The 16,005-nt window shown below is 37.3% G+C and overlaps 1 protein-coding gene across 1 annotated transcript in view; it reads right to left on the bottom strand.

Moving 5' to 3' along the window:
* The window catches only part of CFAP99 (cilia and flagella associated protein 99), a 40,932-nt gene that overhangs the window by 7,269 nt on the left and 17,658 nt on the right, over window positions 1-16,005 (bottom strand). The window contains exons 6-11 of the mRNA XM_029285769.1: window positions 13,083-13,163; window positions 9,536-9,604; window positions 8,708-8,761; window positions 5,378-5,466; window positions 3,996-4,200; window positions 1,897-2,038 (exon numbers count right to left, since the gene is read on the bottom strand). Of these exons, the coding sequence (XP_029141602.1) occupies window positions 1,897-2,038; window positions 3,996-4,200; window positions 5,378-5,466; window positions 8,708-8,761; window positions 9,536-9,604; window positions 13,083-13,163 (640 nt within the window). The remainder of the gene's footprint in view (window positions 1-1,896; window positions 2,039-3,995; window positions 4,201-5,377; window positions 5,467-8,707; window positions 8,762-9,535; window positions 9,605-13,082; window positions 13,164-16,005) is intronic.

Below are 16,005 nucleotides of genomic sequence, written 5' to 3'. Positions count from 1 at the left end.
AATTTGGGACTGTCCCCAACTCATCCCTTTCCACTATTACCATCTTTCCTGCTCTTCTTGTTGGGGATTAAGTCTTGAACTTTTGTTGCAACAAATATAAAATGTAAATTGGCTTTAAGCCTTGAACTGGTTTTAAGTAAGGAATGGTGCGAAGATTTAGACATATAGACTTGCAGGGGAGAGCTGTATAACTTATTCACTTGTTTGTTCAACTGATGGCATAGCTAAAATTACACAAACAAACAAACAAACAAATAAAGTATCTTATTTAAGATTAAGATTCATGGTGCTGAGCTAAATAAGCCACTATTTTAATCTTCTTTCCTGACAATTTGGAAGCTTAATTATCAGGAATAAAATTTTAAGAGAGGTGGATTGCCAGAAAATATCCAAGATTCTGCAGATTTCATATTCCTATCATAAAAAAATGACACTCAACAAGGTACTCACAAAAAAACTAACATATCATGTTCTAGCAATGAAAACTATAAAGATTATAATGCTATCTAACATTGTAACAATAGTTTCTAAACCTCTGGAAAAATTAATGGAGAAGGAATTTTAGAGGTTGTAATTTTTAGTTAGGTATTAGAACAAGATAGGATTCATAAGTTATAATAAACAAAAATCTTCTTTTTCTATTTCACTGTTGGTTTATCCATATTTTATTATGAGTTTACCTTGGTTAAGTCAATAAATCTATTTCTAAGAAATGGCAGGTATTCTATAGCTCTTATTTGCTGAATCAGTTCATATTTTTTTTTAAATTTCTCTTCTTCCTCTTTTAAAGCCTGAAATAGTATGTCCTGGCTTTTTTTAGATATCTCTTGAGCTAGAAAAGCAGAAAAAAAATATAAATTTTACTAATCTATTGCCAAAGATAAATAAATATAGAAATAATTAGCAAATGGAGTGAATTCCAGTGCAAATGGTAATTGGAGAGCTCAGTAAGCAGAGAATACCTTTCCAAAGTGCTCTTGCTACTCTGTAACTTGAATCAATGGTCAGTAACAATGTCATCAACATAGACCCCAAAATGCAGATCTGTATTCCATTCCATCCCATTCCTGCAGATGGCTTCTATAGACACCCTAAGGGCAGAAGATTCTTTAATTGTTTTTTAGGGGCATTTAGAGATTCCACAGCTTAAAAGCACCACCAGGAAGCAGAGGGAGTCCATTTTGTATAGAATGAAATCTATCTAGAAAGCTTTAAGTTCTGAAGTATTCAAGAGATGTTTTTAAGAAAATTTTCAGAGGCTTATAGATTGGTGATGGTAAAGCTTTTAAGTGCAATCTCTGAAACCAATCAGTTTTCTCATTTTAATTTGTCTCCTCAAATAAGACAGCTGGAAGTCACAGAATAGCAGCTAATAGGGGAGTGTGGGAAGAGTAGAGTTACGATTGATTGGATTCATTCTTGGTCTTCCTCCAGTGGTGCTCTTGGCCCTTTTCAACATCCTCAGCAACTCTGTGAACTATGGGGAGGAGTCAGGACAGATGGGCCAAGAGAGGGCACAATGAGTATGATCCTGTCACCACTTCAGCCGCTGTTTGATTCCAGCTGTGGCCAAAGCCTCCACAGCAGACATCCCCCAGGACATCCCCCAGCTCACTCTGGAACCCGAGGGAGTCCATTGGTTGCTGAGGATAGATTATTCAAAGATGTCCAGCCTCCCTGCGGAAGGGGGCACCACTGGAAAATTTCAAGGACACTATGGCATGATCTGACCATGACAGAGGGGATAATGATAAATCCCCCACCAGATCTCCTTGCTACTGCTCCGACAAGAAGAATGCTTATGAAAGGACATTTTAATAGTTTCTCTCAAGTTCATGAATACTCTCGTTGCTAAATAACTTTGTTAAAAGTCTATAGAACTGTCACTATTAATACCTATTTGCTGTTTGCATTTTTGGAGTTTCGTTTGTGCTTGCTTCACATTTTTATGTCCCTCTGACACTTGCTGAACCTTTTTTTCCTTTTCCTTCCTTTCGTGAAGGCATCTTTCTGCACACTGGTGATGCATTTCTGCTGTCTAAAATCCAAACAAATAGATGTAACTCTATTAAGTTTAATTAGAAAAAAAGTTTATTTTAAATGATTTCACAATAGTCTTCCATATTTTTCACATTCAAAGGCTAAAATGATTAGAAGGGAAGTTACAAACACAATTTTATCTCTGCAAATCTATTGTGGGCAGCACATGAAGACTTGCAGGGAGCTGAAAAGAAACCCAAGTAAGTGCATTAATATATTTTTGACATTAAAACTCTGATTAGCTTTTTCATTTTTGAACTTTCTGGGAGAGTGGTTTACGTTGCTTTTGCTTTATATGCTGTTCATTTTCCATATGAGAGCCTGAAAAAATTCAGAGATATATATCAATATAAAAGGAGTGCTTTTCTTTCAGCTTTTTCTTGCCTGAGTTCAACTAAAAATACTCGTATCTTTCAACTTTTCATTATTTGAATCTTTGCCATTTTTTTTAAATGCCTCTTAATGTCCAGTTCATTAATCGATACAATTTCATTAATGTTCAAGATCTTTTGTGGTGGATATTCAAACATAGATAAAATAAATAATATATTGGAGAAGTAAAGATGTCATTATTTCTATGAAGGAAAACAATGACACATTTAGACAAGATTATAGAAGAGACTGATAACAACACTAACAAATATTAGGATGATTAGGACAATATAATCCATTGCTGTGAAGGCTGAATACTAAAAGGAAAAGAAAAAAAGGTAAACACCTTCAACTTGTGGATTAGTATAATAAATGTTTACTAGGGTACAGTGGACTGAGAAGAAAACCAATCAATTCTGGACCAGATAAAATGCTGCCTGTTTGTCTCAAAACCTTAAGCAAGTGATGTGAACTGAAACTGAACTAGAAAAAATTATATGCTTAGCATAGTTGAGGGCAATAGGAGAAAGGGAAAATAATGGACAATGTGAGTGGATAAAATTAAAGTGACTCCTGGAATTTCCTTAGAATAGTAATAGAAATTGCCCAAGAGTCACCAGGACTGAAATTCAGATCAACATAATTAACTATTCCTTATTGCTTCTACATCTTTCTCTTTAATCTCTATATGGATCTTCTTAAGCCTGGATTAATCATAGAACTTTCCATCCATGCACTTCTGTAGTTATCACCCATATTCCTCCCTTGAAATTAATTATGAAGTCGTCTTCAGTATTTCCTTTCTTAGAATGTTATTACTCTCTGGAAAATTGGAGGAGGAAATATTATGTATACTATTTTGAGCTCCTCTCTCTCTTTCTCTCTCTCAAATTAGTATTCTGCAATATCTTCTTAGATTCACAATAGCTTACAGCTTAAATACAAATGCTAAAATACAAAACATTTCCCCACACCTATAATATTTATGTAGTTTGTATTTTATATTTTTAGTAGACATCATCCTTTATCTTAGCTAAATAATTTGTTCTGAAAAGAGCAGCAATGGTAGGAAGTATAAAGGAATAAAACAAACCCTCATAAAGCAAGTGATTAAAAGCTGATCAACATGTACACAAAACCATTTGGAGATCTGAAATAAGATATCAATACACTGATGACACCAAACTCTCTATATCATCTCAAAAGGCAAAACATATGCAAGCCATGAAGACATATCTAGATGCAGCAGTAAATTTCACAAGATACAATAAATCAAAATTGCATCTTAACAAAACAGAGGCACTGTGAATAGGAAGAGGAAGATTATTTGGTTTCTTATTGTTACTAAGTTTGAATAATAAACATTAAGTGCTTTATGCATTATAATCTTTGCACACAGATCCTTTTGGGATTGGGATTGAAAAAGAGGAAAGGTTTTTTTTATGAAAAGCATTAGTTTTCCTGCATACCTCAAGAATCTACTTAAACTCCTTTTTCTGCCAAATGTATGTATCTATAATTTAATAATGTATCTATAATATAACTCACATGCGCAACTCAAACCCATATAAAACACTCAGTACCTCTTCTCTCTTCTGCTCAGCAATTTTTTTCTTTTCCTGAATGCAGTACTGGCGTGCTAAAATAGCATCCTCATAGCTTAGCTTTCCTTGCAGTTTTTTACATTCTGCTTCTGTCAACTGTTGGTCCAAATCTTTCCCACGCATTTGTTTTTGCCATTCTAGAAATTTTGATGGATCCTGTGCTCCTTGGAGAAGATGTTCAATTCTATAATAAAAATTAAAATAGGTTATTTGAAGGGAAACAGTACAGCTCAAATACTGCTGTCTTATGTGAAGGCTAGAATAGCTATAAGGGGAGGCCTTTGGTCTTTGGCTCAGTTCCCTTTTGTCTCGTTTCCCTGGCATTTCCAGCTTTTTTCCTAGATAAATGTTAACCAAACACCCTAAGGCAGTGATGGCGAACCTTTTAGAGACCGAGTGCCCAAACTGCAACCCAAAACCCACTTATTTATCGCAAAATGCCAGGGTTGCATCAGAATTGTGGTGCCCTCGGGGGGGGTGGCCCACTGGGTGGGCGTGGCTGCAGTGATCACGGCAGACTGGGTGAGTATGGCCGGGGCCAGTCCCTCGCCATCTCCAGGGCATCCCGGGGGGCCAACGCTGCTTGCTTGCTTGCTCACTTCCTGCCCTGTCACTTCCAAACGCCATGTGCTCACTACTCTGGTGAACTCTGCTGGGGCAACGGCGTGTGTGCCCAGAGAGGGCTCTGAGTGCCGCCTCTGGCATGCGTGCCATAGGTTCGCCACCACTGCCCTAAGGGTAACCCCTAGGTAAGTTGTTTGCGCCTCTTTTAGGTTGAGAAATAAGCTTTTTTTTACCTAGCACCTAGAAGCAAGCAAAAGTATAACAAGAAGCCAACATGGGTTTGTCAAAAGCAGATAATGCCAAACAAATCTTATTTCCAATTTGACAAAGTGATTAATTAGTGGACCAGCAAAATGCTGGACATAGTATACCAGGATTTCAGTAAGGAATTTGACAAAGTAGACCACAAAGTAGATTACTTCTTGGTAAACTAAAAAAAGGGTGAAATAGACAGCATCACCATCAGATGAATTTGTAACTGGCTAACAAACCGCACCCAAAGTGTCGTCTTTAATGGAATTACATCTACACAGAGAGATGTAAGCAGTGGGGTACTTGTTCTTTACATGTTGAAACTTTTTAAAAGAATTAAAAGTAAACAAACTGTTGTAGAGGACTACCTGTACACCAAACTGACTCTCCTCATCTAGGATAACTGAAAATACCTTTATTAATAATCCTTGGAATCTTTTCAGTTTTGAAAGAGAAGAGAATAATTGTAATAAACAACAGATAGTATCTTAATTTCCTTTAGAAGACAATAAAAACACTATCAAAATCAGACACAGGTTAAGTACCTCTTAAGCTCCTGTTCCACTTTTCTTTGGTACAGAACACCTTCTCTTAAGATTGCTGCTGCATTTAGCCTAACGGGAGTATTGTCAGTCTGTTGAATAAATTAATGCATGAATATTTTTAGAAGCAAAACTGTAAAAGAGAAATCTTGAACAATCTATAACTGATATAGCAGTATCATATTCCCTAACTACATTTTTAAATGGCTATTTAGGTTTCTTTAAGTAGTTAATAGGTAGTTGATAAATGCATAGTATCCAATGTAAAATCTGTTTCTATTTTCATCAATGGCATATCCTCAACTTATGTATTAAATTACAATTGCAGAAATGAAGAATATAATTATGTTGTTAATTAATTAAGAGTTCATTATGCAATACTAAATTCCTTCTGATAATTTATTACAGTGACAGGAATATTTTTTAAAAGAAAAAGGTCCCAAGTATGATTGACAATCAAAATATATTAAGATATATTACTTCCCAAAAATGTTTTGCTTCACATTTAGCCTACAATCAAATCTTATATTTCTAAAATAAGTAACATGAAAATAAGTGGATCTTATTTCTAATAAGGTATTTCTAAGATCCTATTGTTAGTGGTTTAAAGTAAACTAACATTAATAAAAATAATAGGCCATGATTTGGCTCATGAATCCCTCTTCCATTAATTCATTGGCTGATGAACAGTGAGGTATACACTTCTCCTTTACATTTCATTTCCACATAGAATGATACAAATGGTCAGGAAAGAAAGTATATTTACTTAGGTTATGGTTCCGTAAACTTCAGTCATTTGCAGCATCCCTAGTTCCTTCTTTTAAAATTTGGTGGTAAATAGTTGTCAAAAGGGTGACATTGCAGAATATCTCCTTGGTATTTTCTATATTTTTTCTTTTTTTCTCTATATGTATCTTAGCTTGCTTGCTTGCTTCCTTCCTGGGTTGTTTTTTTTTTTGGCTTTTCCCTCAAGCACTAGAGTCCAATTGCCTGAAAATCCCCTTTTGGCTGTTTTGTTATATTGCTTGGTCACCATTTTCTATTTATATATTATACATGTTTTGTTTTGATTTCGAGTGGGATGTTTGTTTATTTTTGCACTGTATAGCAGTACAGCACTGTGACTTGGGTAGCCTTATACATCTTGTAAACAAACAAACAAACAATTTCTCCCGTGGTTTTAAGAGTGAAAACAAAGTGGGAAGCCTCTGGGGGACAAAGGATTTCCATCATCTCTACATCCCAAAGTTCATTCAGAGACCCTCAAAGCCCTCCAAAATAGCTATTTTGAGGCATTTTCTGAGCCATGAAGGTTTAAAGCAGGGATAAGAAATGTTTGTTTCTTAAGGATCTCTACCCATCCTTAAAAGTACCCATCAAAAGACAAATTTATGAGCCTTTCACAGTGTTATCATAGAAAGCTTCCTCCAACCCACAAAGGACAATGTAGATTGATTTAAAGCACATTGACCTTTCAAATACTAACTCTTCTTAGATGGACAAAATGAGCTGATATAATTAGTGCATTTTCCTCCTATATAATCCTAGAAGAGATGGACTGATAAAGAAAATTAAAGAAAGATGGGCTAGCCAAGAAATCAATTGACTGAAATAATGGTCTTCACAATTAACTTCACAATTCTTATTCCAGTTTAGGATAAAGTGTGAACAAAAAACACAATAGGAAATTCTGAGGTAAACAGGCAAGTATGTTTTTAAGCATGATTAAACAATTTTAACAATTGCATGTAAAAATTCCAGCAATTTTTTCAAAGATTCTCACTAGCACTGTATGATTTTGAACAAGTGGTGATAGTGATAGTGGAATAAATAGTTGCCTCATTATGCTTAATGTGCTAGTTGTCATCTTTTCTGATTGTTCTAACTTAAAGCCTATCTTCATGCCTTGGTTACATTATGTTTAGCTTCCTATAATATATTCTATATGGGGATGTCTCTGAAGAATGTTTAGAAGCTTCAATACATACAACATACAGCAGCTGAATACTGTAACTGGCACACAATATTAAGACTGCATTATGCCTAACTAAAAAACCTGCTTTATTATAAATAATACTAAAATGTTTTCACTGATCAGCAGCTCTAAATACAGGTAGTCCTCAACTTACGACCACAGCTGAGCCCAAAATTTATGTTCCTAAGCGAGACATTCATTTTGCCCTTTCTTGCCACTGAATCACTGCAGTTGTTAAGTTAGTAACATGTTTGTTAACTGAATCTGGTTTCCCCACTGACTTTCCTTAGCAGAAGTTTGCAAACGGATCACTTGACCCCAGAACACTGCAACCGTCATAAATATGAGTCAGTTGCCAAGCCTCTGAATTTAGATCATGTGACTATGGGGATGCTACAATGGCCGTATGAAAATGGTCATAAGTCACTTTGTTAATAATAATAATAATAATAATAATAATAATAATAATAATAATAATAACAACAACAACAATACAGTTGGAAGGGACCTTGGAGGTCATCTAGTCCAACCCCCTGCTCAAGCAGGAAACCCTACACCTTTTCGGACAAATGGCTGTCCAGTCTCTTCTTAAAAACTTCCAGTGTTGGGGCATTCACCGCTTCTGGAGGCAGGTTGTTCCACTGGTTAATTGTTCTCACTGTCAGGAATTTCTCCTTAGTTCTAGGTTGCTTCTCTCCTTCAGGCGCTTTGGAGAATAGCTTGACTCCCTCTTTAGTTTAGTGACATTGTAAATTTGAATGGTCACTAAATGAACAGTTATAAGTCGAGGACTACCTGTATTATACTGATCATTTTCTAATTATGTACATTCAGAACTGAAACAAGAAAATGTCAGGATGGCTTGAAAAAATATTTAAGAAACAAAACAAAATCCTATTTTAAGGCACATGCCATTGTGTTTTCATGGTAGCAAACCATATTAATGTGGTTTGTCACTACTATCTTCAGGAGTATTTTTTACTTCCCAAGACAGCCCACAGCCTAGGATGGGTTTTCCAAGTATTAATTAGATCTGATGCTATCTGCCTATTTTTCAAGAACAGCCAGGTTCTTGTTCAGCCAAGTTTTTGACTCTCAGAAATATCATTTTCATCAAAGTTGAAAAAATTTCTTTGGTGAAAACTGATAACTAACAGAAAATGCAGGAATCAGGTGTATCACAAGAAAAAAATAAAAACATTCCCAAATCTGCTCCTTTATATATTTTGCTGCCATCAGAAATGTTTAAGGAAGCCCTTGGTCACCAAAAAGATGCCTGCTGGTTTTAAACTAATTTCAATTTAATTTTTTGAATCTCACCAGTTTAAAAGATTAGGCTACCCAGAGCTGCTTCTCACCTTGAACTTGATCTTCTGAGCCTCAAATTTTTCAGGGTTTGGGATTTCATTCATCTATAGGTAAAAATTATTGTAGTTTTATTATATAACTTATTCTATTTTAGAAAAGCATACTTCAAAATCAAATTATGCATTTTATTGTTCATGGAGATTGTCAGTCATCCAGGTCATGTGTGTCTCAAAGGTGCTTTTCAAAAGGCAACTGAACTTTGGGGGAAAAAACAAAGGAAAAAGCAAAGAAAGTGAAAAGCACCCTTGAGATATGCATTTTGCATAACCTACCACGTTTTGCATATGATTTTAGAAACTTCTGCAGCAAAAAAAAGCCTGATGTCAGGGAAGATTCAGTCATTATTAAAGTATTTTTATAGTCTATGTCACAGTTAAATTTTGGAATAACAATACTTTAATAGTTTACACAACTATTATAGATTTAAGGTCAGAATTTCACTCTTTTTTCATGAGGAAAATTAAAAATTTACAAGCTTCCATAATTTATTGACACTTATTATTACTAGTACTGATTAGTCCTTTTCTTTATCAGCAAACTAACAAGACTTCTGTCAATCTACAAATATAAATAAAAGCAACAGCTTACAGCTTATGTGTTGCTATGCAACCACCAAACATAACTTCAAATTGTGTCAGCATTAAAAGTGAAATTAGAATGAGCTCACAGCCTGTGCTGCAAATCATTATCAATATCAAATATCAACAAAACATTATTTGAAATTATATAAACAATAAAATTATAATAAATCCTATTAAAAATTATTTTCTTCCATTTATTCATAGTTACATTCATTTCTTGATTTCTGTTTTACTTACAGAGCATTTGTAATCAAACTTTGGGGCTGCACAGTTCAATTGATTAACATTTGCTTCTAGCAGCAGTTCCTAAAAGAACATATAAAGTTAATAAAGAAGTACATAAAATTAGTTATATTAATTAAATAGTGGTCTGTGACCGTAATAAAAATTGATTAATGCCATTACTTCTTTGCACAGAAATGTATTTATTCTTTAATGTACAAAACCAAATTATCTATCTATCTATCTATCTATCTATCTATCTATCTATCTATCTATTTATCTATCTATCTATCTATCTATCTATCTATCTATCTTCTATATTTGCATTGATTCATTGACTCAAAGATAGAAAGCGCCAATTAAGCCATCAAGTCCAATCCCCTGCTAAATCCCCAAATTAAAGTACCCCAGGCAGGTGGTTCCTATCTGATCCTAGCCCACAATTATTTTGGCAATTGTTTCCATTGCTGAAGTGCTCTAAATTTAGGAATTTTTTTCGTAACATTAAACTGGAATTTATGCTCCTATAGCTTAAGGCAACTAACTCATTGCCAGTCCCAAGCCCAGATGAGAAAGGAGGAGTTTTGGGTGTCAGGCTAACAACCCGTTCCTTTAAATATTATAACCACTGCAAGAAACAGTGGTTATAGGATGATCTGCTCAACTTCTGCTTGATTACTACAAGCTAGACATCTTAAGCATCGGTGAGATCAGGTGGATAGAGAATGGATGGATGAATAGTATTGGCAAGACCATCTTAAATGCAGCCCTGAAGAACAGCACAAACATGGGGTTTACCTTGTTTTGGGAGAATGAGCAACAAAGGCAGCCATTGGCTGGAAACTGGCCACTGATAGAATAATTACAGCTCACTTTGGACATGGACATGTCAAAGCATACAAGCTTATGCACCAACAGATAACTCAGATGATATGACAAATTTTATGGACAACTAAAGGATACTTTTGACAGCATTCCAAATTATAACTTAACGGTCCTGATTGGCTATTTTACTGTAATTCCTGGCTGGGAGGTGACGAACACAGTTTAGAGAATGTGATCGGAGCACACACATCTTCAATTCAGCTCAATGATTTAACAGAGACCGACTGACATGCTTCTGTGAACATAACGGATTGGGTGTTGGAAACACATACTTCCAACACTGACGATTCCATAAGATGCCCTGGCAATCACCAAACAGTCACACCTTCAAAGAAATCAATTTTATTTGTATTAGTCAGAAGTGAAGATCGTCTCTCTGTGATACAAGAGCATACAGAAGGGCAGATATTGGATCAGATCACTATCTTGTCAGGGCACAAATAAAGCGTAACCTTCAAAAACAAAAACAGCCCAACTCAAAAAGACAATTTGCAATGGTGAAGCTCAAGGACCACACTATTGTCAAATCTTTCATTTTAGAACTGAGAAAATCATTTTGGTGTTCTTAAGGAAGCAGCAGATATAGAAGACAGCCGGAACAACTTCAGAAATATCAATACACACTGCATCCAAAATAAAATTTCATTGGAAAAGGCAAGGAAAATGGAAGGAATAGTGGATCCAAAATAGATCATGAAAGCTTAGTGGTGAAAGGAAAGTTATAAAACTAAAACGGGACCAGGCCAAAGATGTGGATGAAATGGAAAAATTGAATAAAAATATACAGAGCTCGACCAGATGGTGAAGCTGCCAAAAGAAAAGAAAGAACAGTTGGAATGGAAAGGCACTGAGGCACAAGAAGCAGCCTATCGGAATGATTCCAGAACTCTTTATTATATTGCTAACAAAATGTACTGATCAAAGATAAGAATGGGAAGCTTCTGGTCACCCAAGCTGAGCAGAACAAAAGATGGATTGAATACTTCCAATAAACCCTTAACCAGCCAAACCCGCCCACTATCTAAAATTTTAATGAAGAGTGCGCACAACAACAGCTTCAGGTGAATACTGGTGAAATAATAATTGAAGAAGGTGATGATTAGAAGCTTTAAAAACCACAAGGCAGCTAGCTTAGATGAGATCTTAAACATGGCGGCCAGGATATGGTAAAAGAACCGACGACAACTGAAAAATGTGGCAAACTGGTATAGTTCCAGAGGAGTGGTGAAGAGGGGCTATTATTAAAATCTCCACGGATAACTGACAAGTTTCGAAGCATAGTTTTGCTGGTGCGACAAATATTGCTTCTCAGCTTGCCAACGAACCTGGGGGAAGGGGAGAGATTTTGGAATGCAGACTTCAAAGATTAAGAAGCCCAGACCGTGAGACTGAAGGACATTACACCAGGTGTCTGGCCAAGCCTAAAGATGTTTTTTCATAACAGTATTTTTCTACTTGACCTGACCCAGAGGGAAGGAGAATTCAATGCTTTTACTATATGGGTTTGGGAAGGGTCTTGCCAAAGATAGTTTTGCTTTCATTAATGCCGAAGTGATGTACTCAATAAAGTTTTACATTAAGAGATTGGAATGTCTAGAAGGTGATCGCTTGGTTGTGTTTGTCAGTTGGAACCTTGACAACTCAATAGGCAGGGCATTACCCTCTTCCAAGTGCCTGGAAAAAAATTTTACATAATTTTTCTTAGGCAGCTGCAAAATGCTACATACGAACATCTGAGAAAAGAACAAGCTGGATTTTGCTATGAAAGGTCTGGCCACAAACAAATCTTCACCTTACAAAATATCATAGAATACTGCATTGAGTATCAGTATCCACTGGGCATTAACTTTAACATTTTTAAGAAAGCATTTGATAGGGTCCAACGAGAATCTCTCTGGCAAATCCTACATTTATACAATGTACCGACAGTCTACGTTGCTATCGATAAGGACTTATACCCACGATCAAGCTGCTGCATTAAGATAAAAAATGCCCATTACGACAGATATTAAGTGCCACATTGTACAAGCAACAGTTGTTTTCCAGAAGATGAATAAAACCTGGTCCTCCTTGTCAATATCACTGAAACTTAAACTCTGTTCACCTCTATAGTAATCCCGGCAGCAATTAAAGTCAGTGAAACTTGGAAGGTTTCAGCAAGTATTAACAAGAGTCTTAATATCTTCCAATAAACATGGCTTTGCTAAATCCTAAAGATTCACTATTTCGACCATATTAATAATGATGATGTGCTCCAAAAGAGTATCCAACTTGCAGGTCATATTCTCTGCATGGAGAACAAATCTAATTCCCATGATGATGAACTCGTCTAGAGTGGACAGACATTCTCATACCATTTTCTTGCCTAATTTGGTGTCTTAGCTGTCAAAAGTGAAATTCTGGCAGCTAACTGCCTCCTTGTTTGGTTGACATTAAGCCTTTTTATGAACGGCAAAAAAGTATGTAGCAGAAATGTTTAACCAACTATTACATAAATAGGAATCTGGAGCAGAATCTTAAAAATCGATTATTCAAATACAAGCAGCTAATTATGATACAATTATGACTTCTCAGCAATTCCGTGGAAACCAGAGATATTTCAAAATACAACAAATATGGATAGAAAAAGTCCACAAAACATAGTGAAGTAAATAAATTATTAAAATACTGAACTTGCCTCCGCCTTCTGGCGATTCTTCAATCTGATTCTTTCTAGATGCTGCTTCATTCTAGGTGGTTTGTAAGTATCCTTGGGAATCTGAGCATAAATACACAGACAAAATCTATAGGTAGTCATCACTATCAACAGCTTTATTTGGCAAGCATTCAAAGATATGATGATACTGAAAAAAATAACTTTAAGCCCAATGCTTGTAATCGTTTTTCCTCCAATGATTGCAAATAGCTGGGTGGTGGCCTAGATGTGGAGCTCTTGCCTCACAATCAGGGGCCTGTGAGTTCGATCCTAGATAGTGGCACAAAGAAAAAGTATCTGCTGTGACTCCACGTACGCATCAGGAAGGGCATCCAGTCAGTTAGTGCTCAGCTCCATTCAGTTGCCACGATTCCTCCCCAATGCAAGGGATTACAGGATCGTTAAAAAAAATTAATACGAGGGCAATTCAGAAACAGAACCTGTTTGAGCATGTGCAAGAAATGTACGAGAAATAGGCGGGGATAGCGACGCCCATCCTATGGCACTGTGCGCAGTAGTTCAGTAGACAGTGAGGAGTGGAAGGAGAAGATTGTGCTGCAGTTGTTGCAGTTGAAAATGAACCCTGCTACAAAAATCCCGCCAAATGTGAAGTGCGTGCAGTAATACGATTTCTGTGTGCGAAAAGACTTTTGGCAGCTGTGATTCATTGCGAAATGTCTAATGTTTATGGACCAAACATGATGACTGATGTCGTACGTTAATTGTGTTGCATGTTTAACGATGGACGAACTGACCTGCACGATGAGGCAAGAAGTGGCCACCCATCTGCAGTCAGCAATGAACTCATGCAGGAAATTGACAAAAAGGTCTGTGAAGTCCATCGGTTCACAATATCTGCACATTCTATACACTTTCCCCAAATTTTGACTTCGATAGTCCATGTAGAGACGAAGAGATCCATCTTTCTTTTCCCTAAACAGGACTGGGGCAGCTATCCGAGATTTAGCTGAGGCATTCAGTGAATAGAAGGCGGATGAACTCCCCCCTCACCGCCCCACAGACTGTGCTATTGAGGTCATCCCAGGGGTGAAGCTACCAAAACCTAAAATGTACTCAATGGCTCCTAGAGAATTGAATGAACTGGAAAAGTTTATAAGAAAAAATTTACAAAGGGGTTTTATTGAGCCAGCTAAACCTCAAGTAGCTGCCCCAGTCCTGTTTAGGGAAAAGAAAGATGGATCTCTTCGTCTCTGCGTGGACTATCAAAGTCTCAACGCTGTGTGTGTGGAGAACATGTATCTCCTACCTTTAATGAAGGACATGTTAGCATACCTGTCAAAAGGGAAAATCTTCTCAAAACTGGATCTGAGGGAAGCTTACTACTGCATAAGGATTAGAAAGAAAGATGAATGGAAAATGGCTTTTAACTGCCCATTAGGATATTTCCAATTCAAAGTACTTCCATTTGGACTGCAGGGGGTGCCTGCCGTCTTTATGCAATTGATAAATGATGTGTTGAGGGAGCACCTGTATAAAGGGGTTCTGGTCTACTTGGATGATATCCTCATCTACACTGAAGTGAAAGATGAACACATTAAATTGGTCAGAACTGTTTTGAAAAAATTACGCTCTGCAAAACTGTTCGCCAAGCTATCTAAGTGTGAATTTCACAAAGAGCGTATTGATTACCTGGGGTATCGCATATCCCATAAGGGGGTAGAGATGGATCCACGAAAGGTGAAAGCAGTGCTGGATTGGGCTACCCCAAGAACCAGGAAACAACTCCAAAGTTTCCTGGGGTTTGCCAATTTTTATAGACAATTCATTCCATCGTTTGCTCAGACTGCCCTCCATATCACCAATCTGTTAAAAACCAAAGGGGGAATAAACTAAAACCTAGCCGGCCATTAAAATGGACAGGAGAATGTCAAGCAGCATTTGAAAAACTTTAAAATTATTCTCCATGGAGACTGTCCTGAAGCATCCAGACCCAGACCAGCAATTGCCTACAACAATGCAGTACATTCCAGTACTGGGTTTATTCCTTTCCAAGTTGCCAATGGCCAAACATTTATGGCCATTCCAGAACTCCCCACTAAAGAGCCCGAAATCCCATCGCTCAAAGATTGGATTAAGCAATTACAAAATACCTGGCTGGTTGTTCATAAAGCACTCGATGAGGCCAGAGAGACCTACAAACTGCAAGCGGATAAAAAGAGGATGGAACAAAAACTTTTCAAAGTCGGCGAGCGTGTATTTCTTTCCACTAAATATTTAAAATCGTTACAACCCTCAAAAAAGTTAGGACCTAAGTATGTTGGACCTTTCCCAATTACACGTATCATTAACCCAGTTAACAGTCAAATTAGATCTGCCAAAGAATCTACGGAAAATTCACCTGGTGTTCCATTGCAGCTTGCTGAAACCAGAAGTCACCTCCACTCTTAGGCCCCCTGCTCCCCCGTTACCTAAACCTATTATGGTTGAGGGTGAACAGCATTTTGAAACTAAAGACATTTTGGACTCCAGAACCTATCATGGGATGACTCAATATCATGGGATGACTCAATGAGGGTGGCGAGGTCTAATTACTACTCCACCCTCATTGCGTCATCAGATAACCGCCCGGCCTCCCTCTTCAGGGTGACCCGCTCCCTCCTTCAATTGAGGGGGGGGGACCCCCTGGTGGGGAAGGCTGAGGAGTTTGCACAATATCTGCATGACAAAGTCGCTCGGATCCGAGAAGGTTTGGACTCCGACTGGGTGGCCCCGGGGGAGGTGGCGGGAGCAGGTCTTGAGACTATTATATGGGAGGAGTTTGACTCTGTGGCTCCCGAGGACGTGGACAGGATCCTGGGGAGGCTGAATGCAACCACATGTTTATTGGATCCGTGTCCCTCCTGGCTGGTACTGGCGGCTCGGGAGGGTACACGAGCCTGGCTCC

The sequence above is a fragment of the Protobothrops mucrosquamatus genome, unplaced genomic scaffold (genome assembly GCF_001527695.2).
Source record: "Protobothrops mucrosquamatus isolate PMUCROS unplaced genomic scaffold, P.Mucros_1.0 scaffold2217, whole genome shotgun sequence".
NCBI classification, from domain to species: Eukaryota; Metazoa; Chordata; class Lepidosauria; order Squamata; family Viperidae; genus Protobothrops; species Protobothrops mucrosquamatus.
The sequence above is the reverse complement of the archived record's forward strand: the minus strand, read 5'-3'. Positions and strand labels throughout refer to the sequence as shown.